Raw genomic sequence first — 15,866 nt, forward strand, 5'->3', positions numbered from 1 at the left:
AGAGAGAGAGAATTTCAGAGAATAGATGTATTTTAGAGGAAGAGACAGATGACAAAAACTGAAAATAAGAGTAACATAGTTGATATAATAGGCTGTTGGAAAAAAAAGAAAACCATAAATAGTGACAACTTCCGTAGGGCTTTTTGTAATGATGTATTATTTTAAGGCATTTTGTTTTGCAAAGTGACCACCAGTGTAGTGTTTAAAAGGCTCCCCTGAACACACCACATGAGCCCTAATTGCACGTGTACTCTGTACACATCATCAGTACTAAAATGGTAAGCAATAGATAGCATCAAATTTCTCTATGAAATATATTTAATTTCTGAATCTATATTTGAATAGAGTTATTGGTGCACATGCTTTGGTTGGTGTGTGTGTGTGTGTGTGTGGAAGCACAAGAGCGCAGGAAAAGAGCATTTTTGTAGAATATGCAACAGCCATATGACACACTGTGATTGTTATTGCTTTCAATTGTTAATCATTTAAGTGCAGTTCAGCGTCTACAGCCATGGTACCCAGTCATGTGCCATAGAGAGTCACATGTATGCAGGGTTTCATTCTAACCCGAAATGTCACCAACTGATTTCACTTATTAGCACAACTTCACACAGTTGGACAAGGAAGGATTACTTGGTGAACTGAGCCGGTGTAGTGTTGGACCGGCATGCATGTGGATCTCCTCCTAGACAACATAGAGTATCTCTGGACTACAGTAACTTTCTCCAGTTTAAGTCTTAATTTTAAGCATCAGAAGTCATGTTGTTACACACATTCACACTCATACAACATTTACATAAACACACAAATGCATATACCTGTTACAAAGAAGGAAAATACATTGTACCTTACATTTCCTATTTATATAGAAGTGCCTCTTTTTTAAGGTTTGAATAGATGTTTTCCTATAGAGGAATAGTTTTGAACCTCAGGGCATCCACTTTTGGATATCACTGTGAAACTGATATATTAAATGTATTATTTTACTCTCTGATTCAGTTAAATCACTCTTTTTTTTTGTTCCATCTTGTTAAAAAATACCATTGCCAAGACTTCCTTTACCATTTGTGTAGTGTGTGTGTGCGTGTGTGTGTGTGAGTTTGTAAACGTACATGTTGGGGAGTAGCGAGGGAGTTTGTGGCTCTGCAAATGAAGTAATCTCGTGTTCTAGTTTGCATATTTCTGTTTGTTAAAAGTTGGTACTAGCCATACTGAAGAAGTCCAACTGCAAGAATTTGTAAAGAAAGAAAATAATTTTGTTCAGGTTTCAAGAATGTTATGATCTTGGGATGTTTCGGACCAAAGACGAGATTGGAAACCGTAACAGCATGTTGATGTTCATTTGCCTTGCAATATTTCAACACACAACTGATGGTGCATATAATATTCTGCCAACCCATTGTATGGTACATTAGTCTGAAAGAAGACAATCATAACAAGCAACTGGTGTCTTGATACTGATGAAATCTGATCACTAGGTGATCAAGAAAAAGTTAGATTCCCTTTTCAATTCTTGTATTTAAACAACTTGACAGTAAACATTTTGATTTTTTTTTAATACTTATTTCCCTGTTTATTCTTTCTGTACACTTATGGGGGAATAAATTAGCTGGGACTGAATCGAATTGTAGCATCCTTCATTGCTACAGTTCATCTTGGACTGTGTTGTTGTGTTACGGCACATTTGGGCTTTCAAACTTTATTATATCATTGATGTTTGTTTCAGAGCTAATTAAAAATAAAATTGTGCCCGTTTTCCTTTTTCTGTCCCTCAGATCTGAATCATAGGGCTGCACTTGGTCTTGGAAAGAAAGTAGAGTATTTTTGGCTACAGACACTCCCACTGACACAAACAATTTTCTATTTGCTGCTGGAGCGGTGGAGTGTAAGCCCCCACTGCCGCCTAACCTGGACCAAAGTGTGTGTGTGTGTGTGTGTGTGTGTGTGTGTGTGTGTGTGTGTGTGAGCAGCAGGACAGGGAAGCGGCACACTTCTTGGCACTACACTTGAGAAGCCTGTTCTTGAGTTGCCACTGCAAACTGCCAATTCTCTTATGTGCTGTGCTAATGCCCTAAATAGTGTCTGGTTATTACTGGACATCTTGGAGCCAGTCTCATGTTGGGGTGAAAGGGGGTCAGGAATGTGTCTCCACCGCTCCTGCACATGCGGGGAGGTCACACACAGGAGAGGAGGTTTCCTTGGGGAGGGGGGAGGAGCAGATTTTATGCCAGCATTACGATAAACGGAGGGGCCATGGTGAAACGAGGAGCACTGCAGCTGCGTGAGTGTGCTGTGTAATCAGAGTTGTGACCAAGTCACTGTTATGCAAGTCATAAGTAAGTCTCAAGTCTTAACCTTCGAGTCTCAAGTCAAGTCCCAAGTCATGAAGGGCAAGTCTCAAGTCAAGTCCCAAGTCACCAAGCTCAGGTCAAGTCAAGAGTCCCTAATTTCATGTGTCAAGTCATCAAGTCTCAAAAGTAGGGTGTTTTATACCAATTTAACACATTTTTTTTAAAATTCAGGTAATATTAAATTGTTTCATTACAATAGTAAATGAATAAACCACAGGTAATGTTAGAAATAATTATTTTATTGTGTTCAAATTTGGACAACAGTTGGATTTTGTTTTACATTTAAGAAATAATAAAAGGCACACTAAATCACAAATGAGCGCACAACTCTTAATAACAATACAAAACATATTGATCATTCCAATACACAATAAACAAACACTCTCTCTGCTTGTCTAGTTCGACCTACAATCCATTGCACTTGGGTGCAGTGCACTGTGTGTCATGCTCTGAGCATTATTTCAATTGCCATTGTGCCATACAAAAGGTGTTGTAATATAGGAAATTATAGGTATTAATTTTGGTTTCATGAAACAAGTAAATGTATTTATAAATGTTTATAATTCAATTGCGAAAAATCTTTCCAAAGACAATATATTACTACATTAATTTGAATCATGGAGATACTTTAATATTTGTTATTTATTTGTTTATTTGACAGGGACAATGCACAATAACTATATTGCACCAGAATTAGCTATAAGCCAATTTGCATCTGTAGTCCCTCGGCAGGAGTCGTCGGTAGCACATAATTCGGAGCATCGAGTCTAAATGCTCAATTAAAAACAGTGTAAACATAATCACGATTGAATACCGCTAGTTCAGTGCCCTTTCGGAATGGGCTGATTTTCTCGAGAACCGCATTATATTACGCATATTTAAAACTATATCATAGTATATTATGGTATTGTAACCCGCACTTTGCGTTCGGCCGTCGTCTCCCTACACGCCCTGGGACTCTGCGTTGTGTTTGTTGTAGTATGATGTTTGCGTGGAAAAGGAAGGAGGCGGAGGCTTGGGATCGTGGCTGAGACCTGGACACTTTATTGGCACTCGCTTGCACTTCACCTCTCATCAATCAGCTGGCCGCTGGCCTCATCATACTCAAAGCTTCCGGCAGAAGAAACAAAAAAACATTTTATCAACGTAGCCTTTTGCCCGGGACAAAACTTAGGGGTACGGTGTTGCAAAAGGGACAAACATCGCCATTTGCGGCATTCCCAGGGGAACATACAGCGTAACAGTGCCACCCTGTGGCGGATTTACATTACTACCTTACAGTATGATACGTGAAACCACGCACTGAAACAGTGTTTGATTAGCGAATTATCAGGGGGCAACAGGGGGCATGCTAATTCATTCCGGTGACTGTTACATCGGCCAAACATCGTTTGCCCACTGGGCCAACATGACTGGATATTCGCTGTTAGGTGTTCTGAGACAGAACAGTGCGTTCCGTTGTATTGCTGAGAAGAGATTGGGACGATGTTGGGACGATACAGCCTGGCTGGCGTATTCCTAACGGGCAGATTGGGTCTGTGTGTGTGTCTGACCACTCACACGCTACTGTATCTGTAGGCTAGCTAGTGTAAACTAGTAATAATACACGTTAGCCCCTAGCTAACGGGTCTGACCCTTTAGCCGAGCGGTTAGTGATGTCGCCTTGTGGTGCAGGACACTCCGTATCGAATCCCACACCGAGCAAGAAAATAACCGGTTACACTAGCAAACAAACTTACTTCTCTTTGTGGCTTTTCAGATGACGCACAAAGTTTGACGTTGTTGAAATCCCATCTGATAATTTCGCTGCACATGCTTTACAAACGGCAGTCCTTTTCTTCCCAACAACTTCGAAGTTCTTATAGCCGTAAATACTTATTTTTGGAATCGTTGCAGCAGCAGCTGCACTTGCCATGACTGCAAACTCTCCGCGCTCATGTTGAGTAGAGCTGACGTTAGTTTTTGAGTAGCATGATGGAACCTCCAATTAGATTTGAGTATTTTTGTTTCCCCGCCCATCTAAACGTTTGATTGGCCCTACGCGATGCCTGTGCGTAGGTAATTGCGTGCGCGCTGGAAATGAAGAATGATTACAAAATAAAATACAATACGAGACAGGTGCATCCCGCATAAACATTGAGAAAACACTCAAACAATTCTCTCGAGTCATCCAGCTCAAGTCCAAGTCATAGATGTCAAGTCTCAAGTAATTTTCATTTTAGCAAGTCAAGTCGCAAGTCATCAAATTTGTGACTCGAGTCGCACTCGAGTCCAAGTCATGTGACTCGAGTCCACAACTCTGGTAAATATCCCTTGTTTCCAGTGGGAGGGAGGAAAATATGGACCATAGGGGATTAACTCTGTGTGTGTGTTGCATAGAAATCAATTAAGAGTCTATAGTAAATTATAAGGTTGCAGCTTTGTCACACAAGATCACAAGATTCTGGTCCAGTTTTAAGGCGGTTATCCCGCCCCCTCTCCCTGTTGGTTATACCTAGAAATTGGTAGTGCAGCAGGCAGGTACGTACGACAACCAGATGATTACATTTGGCAAGAACATAATCTATAAAGGGGAAAATTACTAGGTGGAAATCCTGGAAATTGACATTTTCATGAAAAAGCACATAAAAGTCAATTTTTCATACATCTTGCTAAATAAAACAACTGCTCAGACTGCAATTCTTTCCCGAGATAAATGAATATCACTTGGAGTGAGAAAAGACAGTCAGATAAGCTTTAAAAAGCCCTCTAGAAAGCCCAGAATAAACACACATTGGCTTTAAAATATCAATTTAGATGAAAAGGACGTTCTGATTCAGCTAGTAGTTTGGCAGCATTCACTGGAAGATGCCGCCATCTGCTGGTCATTTTCTGCACCTACATCAACGCGAATGCGCCTGAACTTGTAAAGTTGAACAACTGACGAGTAAAAAATATTTAAAGGAATAACCCAATTAATATAGACAGAATAAACGCAGGTTGTGTCTTTCATTTGTAATCATAACTTCATCTTACTTGGCCTTAAAGTGTTTTCCATCGTTCCCATCGGTTGTTACCGTCTTCTACGCCCCCGCGGCGCGTCACTCAGTGGGCATACTAAACCAACACACGGGGTCAATTTACCTCAACAAGCCCAATTTAATGTATACCTATTTTTTGGGGGAATGAAAACGACGTTGATATTTTAAATTTATTAGCTAAAATTAAAAGTAAATTTGTTTGGAATACCGGAAGTATAACGTGACAAACATTTACCGTACTTAACCCAGTATACCGATAGTAAGATGTCGCTTTTCCACGGGAGACTCACCATTATAGCCTAAACATATTTTGCATGCGCGCAGAATAAGTTAAGTACGGTAGCTGTTTCTTTTATTTCTTTCCCAGCAAATTGTAGTTTTGTAGTTTAAAACGTCATTAAGACAGAAGTTCCCTTGGGTCCCTACCGAGTGAAGCACCACGATGCGTTATTTTAGCAACACGACAGAGGAGCTCATACCTGTATAAAGTGAGCGGTCCCTTCTTTGGCCTTTGGTGTATTGTGTGCTTCTCTAATGATCATGCGACCCCTTCATATAGAGAGGCCGCGCGCGCGCGCACGCACGCACACATATGGATACCAGGAAACGTACCAGGATATCAATCAATCAACCAATCAATCAATCAAGTTACATTTTATATAGCGCTTTTCTAGCTGCAATCATAAACACACACACACACACACACACACACACACACACACACACACACACACACACACACACACACACACACACACACACACACATCCTGCTAAGTTTTGTGTGTGTGTGTGTGTGTGTGAGAGATATCCTGGTAAGTTTTTTTGTGTGTTGGAGATGGTGTTCATGTTACAGAAACAGGGAGAACAGGGCTGCAGGGTGGGTTGGATTGTGCTTTTGTAAAGTAACAACAGGAGGTGGGGGCAACAGAAAGCACTCTGAGCTAAACAAGACAGAACGCCAACATGCACGGTGACATGACATGACACCTTTATCATATGACGAGACATTTCTATCCTGATGGGAGTGGTCTCTTCCAGGATGCCAATGCCCCCATCCACAGGACACCAGGGGCCACTGAATGGTTTGATGAGGATGAAAATGATGTAAATCATATGCTGTGGCCTTCACAGTCACCAGATCTCATCCCAACTGAACACCTATGGGAGGTTTTGGACCGACATGTCAGACAGCGCTCTCAAGCACCATCATCAAAACACCAAATGAGGGAATATCTTTTGGAAGAATGGTGTCCATCCCTCCAGTAGAGTTCAGAGACTTGTAGAAACTATGACAAGAAGCACTGAAGCTCTTCTGGAGGCTCCTGGTGGCCCAACACCTTAAAAACACACTTGATGTTGGCTTTTCATTGTCACCGAGAGAGAGAGAGAGAGAGAGAGAGAGAGAGAGAGAGAGAGAGAGAGAGAGAGAGAGAGAGAGTGAGAGAGAGAGAGAGAGAGAGAGAGAGACACCCAGGGTTTCTTCATGGTCTTGGCTGCAATTCCATTAAGAGTACATTGAGTCAGCACCGGGGTTTTATATCCAGTCACAGAAAGTCAGCGGATGCCGTGCAAGATGGGGGGGATTGTGGAAGAATTCAAGAAAAGAAAAAAAAAACAAAAACAAAACAGAAGCAGAGGTGACAGTTGCAGTTGTTAGAAGATATTTATTTTGATGACTGAAATATGATGGACTGCGTTAGTTGTTAACCAGTTCAGATTTCAGCTGCTGATATATTATTATTATTATTATTATCATCATTTTGGACATTTTCTCCCCTTTTAACGCCAGGAATTGGCTTCGTAGCTTTAGGAAACCAAAGATACCAATGGTCAAGGTAATAATATGTTTGTTTTTTTCCCTTCCTGAGAATCTTATCTGGAATGCATATGTATACAAAGTAATAAATTAATACCGCCAAAAAAAGGAGACACTAAACACACGACAGGACAATGAATAAGTAAACATAATTGAGATCTGAATGGCAAGATGACAGATATACATTTATGTCGATATTAGCTTATGGTCTGTCGTCTGGAGCAGATTTTTAATGGTGTGATAGAGATCATGCGCTATGGATCGCGCCGCATACAGGTTGGGGAATACTGCTGCAGAATTGATGTGTAAGTGTGCAAACATACAAAGCATTTTCCAAACATATTTTAGAGACTGCAAAATGTCGACGAACCCTAAACCTTAATTGTAGCATCAATCTACGGGAATTTACAAGTTGGCTGGATGGTTGGATATCAATCCGTTTGACAAGCAGGCCCCTAATTAGGATGCGGTACTTTCAGATAAGCTATATTTGACAAAGTGCAGTATACTGATACAGTTATGTAATGCATCACAGTAGAAAAATTTATCTTTTTGCCATCATCCACCAAGCTAAATCCAATGGCCTGTTGTAAATAATAAATCTATGATAAAATACACTGCTGGTTTGGTCAGATCCAATCATACAGACACACACAGTTGGAATTCTTTGAATTCATAATTCAGTGCTTACTGTTTGACCCTCATATATAATTTTCTTCTTTTTTGTACAAATTAAACTCTGTTATAGACTGATTCCAATAGAGATGACTATATCACAACTTCCACAGCTGTGCACAGTGGTTCCTGTCACACACGATTACTGACTCTCTGGGTGAGGTTTGGCACTTACAACAATTGGCAATTTTTTATAACACGTAAACACAGGGCCCTTACGAACAGAAGAGGAGAGAGAGTGAACCATTTGAAATGGACAAACATCTAAACAGTTAAAATATTCAAAGAGGGAAGTGTCATCGATATCCTCTGTTACCCAATGAGTTTCCAACTTTTTGGACATTTGCCCTTCCACCATACCACCCCCCCTCCCCGGCCAACCCTTCACCACGGGAAATGTCTCTTACTGACCTTTGTGTTTGATACCCCTCCTGTTGTAAATGTCCCTGAAGCCAACACTGACAACATCATTTCCCAATAGATTTACATGCCCCATGGCCTGTCAATGAATCTCTCCTGGAGATTACACAGACGATGGGTGGTTGTTTTTTTTTTTAATCAAACAAAAAACACACAAAAAAAACAACAAAAAAAAACAAGCTCAAATGAAAATCAAACTTGAGTCAAGAAACTGAGCTTTTTATCGAGATCCAATTATTTTGCATTGTCCTTGGTACGGTTTTAAATATAGCTGTTGCTCCATCCATCCGCTCGGTCCTGTGGTTCTCAGCACCGAGCAGAGAGTCTATGGCAGACAGAAAACGGAGCCCGTAAAAACACGAGCGTCAGAATCCACACACCCCCAATACACCCCTCACTCTTTACTTATTCATATTTTTTACTTTTTTTTGGGAATGCTGACAGACGGGGCACATCCTCCCGTCACCCTCAGGCCGCCTTCGTCCGTCACCGGCCAGTCCTAGCCAATCAGCTGCTCGCCTGTGTCCACCGTTACCGAGGGCAACCTGTTTAATCTGTTTAGGGATGAACGAGCCAACTGTTGGCGTCCTCCAGGTCCGTGTCTAGCTCCTCGTCTTCATCCAGAGGCTCTGGGGTTCGCAGGGCCAGCTCCCGGAGGAACGAGGGGGAGTAGGCGGGGGGACGTGAGACGGATTTGAGGCCAATTTTCTTCTTCGTGAGGTGGAACTGGTCACGGATGAAGTTGTAAAACTCGTACTCGTAGCGCATGCGGTGGTACAGCACCTGCAGCGCCTCCAGGGTGGGCGTATGTTTGCGCACGGTGCCCGTCATGTTGCCCATCTTCCTGTAGTCTGCAAGAGGGGTTAGAGACAGAAAACCATACCAGGAAGTGACTAAACGCCAGCATATAACAACGTTAATGCTTAGTTCGACATGCCACCTGTTCAAAGGGAACAAACATCCATTGGGCTGAACGATACTGGGATGCGGGGGGGGGGGGTCTACATTGTGATATTTTTGGTTTTGTGGGATTCCTCCTGTGTATTGCAATATTAAAGTATAAAAAGGAGTTACATGATTTGACCAGATATACGCAGCTTTTAACTTTCAAAGCTCCATTTGCAAAGGATTTATCACTCTGGCAATGATAAGGGTGCTTTCAGGAGGGGAGGATAAGGCAGCTGTCCAATAAATCATAGAATCAGACTAATCTATATTATTTGTCAGAAGTGCTAGAACATTTTTCTTCCAAGAGTGGTCATACAAAAGCATACCTTGCTAGATTTCAATATGAGTTTTATCCTTATGTGACCGATGGACCCAATTTGCATTACAACTGCATCCTTTGCAATGTGACTGTTGCACATATGTCCATTGCAATTCTGAAACGATATAATGTTCAGCCCTATTGTCCACACTCAACCTTAAACTCAAGCCTTTTGCAGGAATGGTAATTATGTACCCCCCCCCCCCCAACCATTAAATACCGCTGTGCTCAGATTTGGATACTTCCAACATAAAATGGCGTGCAGGGAAGCACACTTACCAGGGCTTTTATAGATGCTGAGCACCCCAGTAAAGTAGTGGGGCAGGAGCCTCTCCAACAGGAGCAAAACGTCCTCCAGTTCTTCCAGGATCCCCACCAGGAGATAGTTCTCCAAAACATTTTGTTTGGCCCTCTCCAGAGCCCACCCTCCTGGCTCCCTGACGGACGGACAGGGAGAGGGAAAGGGAGACAGACAGAGGCAGATAAAGAGAGATAGAGAATAAGAGAATAACAACAGAGATAAAATATGACTGAATTCCTGAAGGTGATCAATTATTAACGTAATATCATCACAGGCATGCAAACTACCTGCATTGCGGGTGCTGGCCGCAGAAATAGGGAATGATGTAGAAAACTCGGGGGTTGGAGCACTCGGGGTAGTTTTCTAAGATGCACACGTTGATGTCCTGAAAACAAACGCAGAACAAGGACACAGCACGTTAAAATATGCAAGTGTGTGTGTGTGTGTGTGTGTTTTTGACTGATGAGCAACAAGAGACGAAAGAAAAGCAAACACCGCTGTAATGATATATTTTCCCCACTAGAGGGAGCAATTCAACAACACTGCGAGAGCCTCCCCGATAAGCAAGTAAAGCAACACTGTTACGCCAAACAATACCCTGTCAACAAAGATAAGATGTGCAGCTTCACTTTCTTTAGCAGCTTTTTACACACTGGCATGCAAAACTAGACACCACGTGCTCGTGATTTAGGTCACAGTCTGAAAAACAAAAGAGAGAAGAAGAAAAAACAAAAACAAAACTTGTTTAAAGAAACGGACAACTCTTGACAGGCACTGACTCCAGCTGACAGAAATCTCAGGCAAACACTGCAGAACATCTAGGGCACCGAGGCGCCCGGTGCAAAGGAGACCTCGCAAGATTAAAATGTGAACGCAAACAAACAAAACAGCAGCAGTTGTTGGATCAGACCTGTGAAACCCGAATCATGCCTCGTCTGAACCACTGCACACAACGTGAGAGAGCGAAGAGAGAAGCAAGATTACTGCCACGAGACGAAAAGAGTGAAGTCAGCCAGTCTGCAGAGCAGTGAGGCCCGTGGAACCAGCAGTCAAATCCATGTCAGGTGACGTAATCCTTATGGACGACAACAGGGCCTTGGGAACGAAAAGGCTGCAGAACAGGACTCTGTCACGCACACACGCCGACACAGGCATGTGCACGCCCACGTATAAATATGAGCGTCCACAAAACGACGGACGGACACGCGCATACGCATGTTTTGATACAGGCACACCCAAACACACCCACACACACAAAAGCACATGTAAAAACACAGACACATATGAACATACACATTCAAGCACACAATACACACTGTGCGCATGTGTGCGCATGACAGAGAGAGAGCGAGAGAGAGAGCGAGAGGGAAAGAGCGAGCGAGAGAGAGAGTATTGTGTTTGCATGATTTAGCCTTTCAATATAATAAACTGGCACGCTGCATGACAAATTTCCAAGCACGTCACGCAGAAAACCTGAGACAGAGGCGTGAGTGAGGGAAGGTGTTATTCTAATGGCTCTGTCTCCGGGCCCAGTTGAATACACACAGTCCCTGGATGATCACTGTTCCCAGTCCCTGTCATCGACACGGTAAAACAAGTCGGAGAGGTGACTCATACGTATCACAGGGAAGCTGCTAACCTCACCAGGCCTCTTCTCCACAAGTCTGCTTCATGACACTAGCATCACACACGCACACACACACGCACAGACACACACACACACACACACACACACACACACACACACACACACACACACACACACATTTCAATATGCACAGTTGGAATGCACCTGCTTTTGCACCATACACAACATGTATGTTGAACAAAATGCACACACACACACACACACAGATGCACAAGTGCACTCACACTGAATACGCTGAGTGGAAAACTTAATGATGTGGTCTTTTTACATAAAAATGCAATAAGCAGACTTGGTATTCGGTAGTGGTGACTTCACTGTGACTCAGTCTGGTCCGAATTAATCCAGAGGAAGACCTCCATGAACAAGAGGTCATCATAAAAAGTGACCCCTAAAACCGATAATATAACCATCACATTGTCAAAAACAAAAAACTAAATTAATGGAATATCATACAAACATACATACTTACATACATTGCAAATAAGGGGAAGCTACAGTTTGTATTTCAATAGTATTTCTTTATATGCCATACACCAGGGGGCCCAAAACCCATTTTTTGACTGATCGAGCTGGACCTCATGACTGAAACTGTATTAAAATCAGAATCAGATTTATTGCCAAGTACAAGAACAGACAAGGAATTTGTCTTGGTATGTTGGTGCAAGAGGGGAAAAATTAACAGTAAATAGCAAAGATAAAAGCTAAAAAGAATAATAAATAAAATATGTATACAAGATAAAATAAAATAAAAATGAAAGAGAGGTGCTATAAGGTGCAAACCACACCGGTCCAGAGTTGAACACAAGACCACGTGGCGGCCCCTGATGCCCGGCACTGGGTGGCAGCAGCTCCAGTTACAAAAAGTTAAATTAGAATTTTAAGACGTTATTTACAGAATAAGAGTTATTCACTGGCTGGTGCAGGTTTTATGCGGGGTGTCTATATATAGAGAGCACAGTAGGGAAGGTAAAAGGGGGTGGGGAGTGGGAGGGTGGCAGTGTCAGGATCTGTGGGTGTCTGGGGGCTTGTTAGAAAGGCCTACTGCTGTAGGGAAGAAGCTGTTCTTGTGGCGTGAGGTTCTGGTTTGTATAGACCTTAGCCTCTTACCAGGGTTTTGAAGAGAGCTTGGCCTGGGTGGGAAGGGTTGGCCATGACCTGCCGGCCTCAGCGTCCTGGAGTCGCCTGTACAGGTCATGGAGGGATGGCAGGTTGCAGCCAGTCAACCTCTCATGATACACTGGAGTCTGCCCTTGTCCTTGGCAATGGCAGCAGCATCCCAGACAGTGATGGAGGAGGTGAGGATGGACTATATGATGGCAGTTTAAAAGTGCACCATCACTGGCTTTGGCAGGTAGAACTTTTTCAGCTGCCGGTGGAACTACATTCTCTGCTGTGCCTTCTTGGTGGGGGGGCTGATATTCAGCTCCCACTTGAGGTCTTGGGTGATAATGGTGCCCAGGAAGCAGAACGATTCCACAGTGTTGACTAGGGAGCCACACAGGGTGATGGGGGCGGGTGGTGCCGGGTACTTCCTGAAGTCCACAACCATCTCAACTGTCTTTAGAGCATTGAACTCCAAGTTGTTTCGGCTGCACCATGACACCAGATGGTGAATCTCCCACCTGTAGGTGGACTCGTCCCCACTAGAGATGAGCCCAATAAGGGTGGCGTCGTCAGCAAACTTCAGGAGCTTGACTGACTGGTGACCGGAGGTGAAGCTGATCGTATACAAGGAGAAGAATAGGGGGAAGGACACAGCCTTGCGGGCAACAGGTGCTGATGGTCCGGGAGTCAGACTACACGCCATGACAACTTGAATCACAACTGCTAATTAACTTCATCACTTTATTCCATTCTTCTTTATTTTTAATCTTCTTGATTAACTTTTTAAAGCAGCAGCATTCCATCAAAAGAGTCGTGACGGGAAGAGAGGAGTGTTAGAAGAAAGCGAGGACGTGAGTAAGTAAGTACGGCACAAGGCTGCAGAGGCCAAGATGACATGAATTATGCGCTCGGTGAGTGGCTTTTTCTTTTGAGATGAATTGTACTATTGTCTTTTTGCTCCACTGCGGGTCTCTGAAACGTGTATGAACTTCATGTCTGACTGCTCTGTCCTGTGCTGTGCATCAGTATTTATTGGCGATCAGTGAGAAGAACGACTGGCTGAATTTTCAAAAGGAAAGAAGAGAGGCCAAGGAAACATCCACAGAACGGCTAAACATTGTGCTTATTGTCAGCGGTGAGGCCATACACCATCCATCACTGGGATGACTCTCAGCCGTTCCTTTTCACTTATTGTTCGGGGAATGGGGCATCATTCTCGGATTCATCCTCTTTTACTGATTTAGTTATGCCACAACAAATCATCAGCCTTGTTTTTCTTGATTCTTAGGATTTTGGCAAAGACAACGTTTGGCCCACAGTGTCGACTGAGCATCGCCAGGGGTTCACGAGAGCTTCAGAATAGGAGGACCAGCGGACAAGAAATAGTCGGCAGTCTACAACTCCCGCCTTGCAGGAGGCGCTCTGTGGCGTCAACCCTGCCAGATATATACCAGAAAACAGCAAGTGCTGAGAAGCCTTTACAGATCATGTGGGGGGGGGGGACTATACGTTGAAACACCAACTGGCTGCGACTCAGAAGAAAAGACACAAAGCAGATACATTGCACGCAAACAGCTCCTGCACTGGCCAGGCTCATAAACGGATAGAGGAATGGACTGCTGATGGACTCTTTCAGCAGCTAGCCCAACTCCGCACAACACACAGCGCCCATAAAAGCCATTATAACACAAATGAGAAACAGGAAGAGAGAGAGAGAGAGAGAGAGAGAGAGAGAGAGAGAGAGAGAGAGAGAGAGAGAGAGAGAGAGAGAGAGAGAGAGAGAGAGAGAGAGAGAGAGAGAGAGAGAGAGAGAGACGTGAAAAGGCAATGACACGTGCAGCACTACCCCCCCCCCCACACACACACACACAAACATACACAAACTTGAAATGGTACCCTCACAGTCTGCCATTTAGGAGACCCCTGGGAACTCAGCCACAACTCATTTATATACAAATGTCCACCCACACACACACACACACACATACACAGAGCAGATGGACAATACACACTTTCCTTGGAGAGCCCATTAGCATTGGGCGGGCGGCTCCGTGTGTGTACGCTCAGCCTCATTGTTGCTATTCTCACCGCGGATTAGGCCAACTGAGCAGTCGGGATGAGCCGAGCTCTCAGGAGCTGCAGCTACACAGGCCCTAATCGCTCCAACCACCTCCGCCTTTCCGTGAATGGCATGTATGCATGAATGACTTCAGCGGTGAATGAAGTGAACCTTTTCCCATGGGACAGTTTTGCCTTTCGCCTATCAGGGAACCTGGGAGCAGCAGAGCCTCCGTCCGTGGGCATTTAAAAAACGATTCTGATGTTTGTTTTAACCTGTTTGAAGTACCGGATGGGTGGGGTTAGCGACAACCGAGGTAAGGCATTTGAATTGAACTTGAGGATTTTTTTTCCTGCGACTTGCTCAGCTTACTGTCACCAGTTATATTCTCAAATCGAAGCTTATCTGGCAAGTTTCAGAAGCAGGACCACGCCTCAACCTCACCACTTCCGGCATTCCTATAAATACCCACCTAACCTTCTCCTCCCCTTCCGCTCTCGTACCCCCCCCACCCTATTTCTCTCTGCCTCTTCCTCTGCTCCTCTCCTTCATAGGGTCCTAAGGGGTCCATCGTTGCTTGGGTGCTATGACAGATTCCCTACGAAGCTCTCTACAACGCCGTCAGCAAGCAGACACCGATCTTTTTCTTTAACAAATTGTTGAAACTGCATCTTGTTGAGGGTGTGGTCATCTTGTTGAGGACGTGGTCATCTTGTTGAGGGTGTGGTCATCTTGTTGAGGGTTCGGTCATCTTGTTGAGGGTCTGGTCATCTTGTTGAAGGCGTGGTCATATTGTTGAGGGTGTGGTCATCTTGTTGAGGGTGTGGTCATATTGTTGAGGGCGTGGTCATCTTGTTGAGGGTGTGGTCATCTTGTAGAGGGCGTGGTCATCTTGTTGAGGGTGTGGTCCTTGATAACGAAAAGTGAGCGAATGTGACACTGAAGAGGTCTTTGTAAATAGTATGACTCACTTGCAGGGAGCAAGGCTTTGGGATTTGAAAGCCACTTTATTCGACATTGGATTCTTACAATAAATTGGTTCTCTGGGTTTGAAACCCAGGGTGGTCCAACCTTGGGGGGGTTGTCGCAGGTCGTCCTCTGTGTGGAGTATGCATGTTCTCCCCGTGTCTGCGTGGGTTTCCTCCCACAGTTTCCTCCCACAGTCCAAAGACATGTAGATCAGGTGAATCGGCTGTACTAAAT

General features: G+C 43.8%; 1 protein-coding gene across 1 annotated transcript in view; it reads right to left on the bottom strand.

The window, feature by feature from the left end:
• Positions 1–7,020: 7,020 nt before the first annotated feature.
• The window catches only part of usta (uronyl 2-sulfotransferase a), an 83,616-nt gene continuing 74,770 nt past the window's right edge, over positions 7,021–15,866 (bottom strand). Inside the window, exons 6-8 of the mRNA XM_056294822.1 lie at positions 10,140–10,237; positions 9,831–9,988; positions 7,021–9,135 (exon numbers count right to left, since the gene is read on the bottom strand). Coding sequence (XP_056150797.1) covers positions 8,843–9,135; positions 9,831–9,988; positions 10,140–10,237 — 549 coding nt within the window. The 3' untranslated portion in view covers positions 7,021–8,842. The remainder of the gene's footprint in view (positions 9,136–9,830; positions 9,989–10,139; positions 10,238–15,866) is intronic.

The sequence above is a fragment of the Lampris incognitus genome, chromosome 15 (genome assembly GCF_029633865.1).
Source record: "Lampris incognitus isolate fLamInc1 chromosome 15, fLamInc1.hap2, whole genome shotgun sequence".
NCBI lineage: Eukaryota > Metazoa > Chordata > Actinopteri > Lampriformes > Lampridae > Lampris > Lampris incognitus.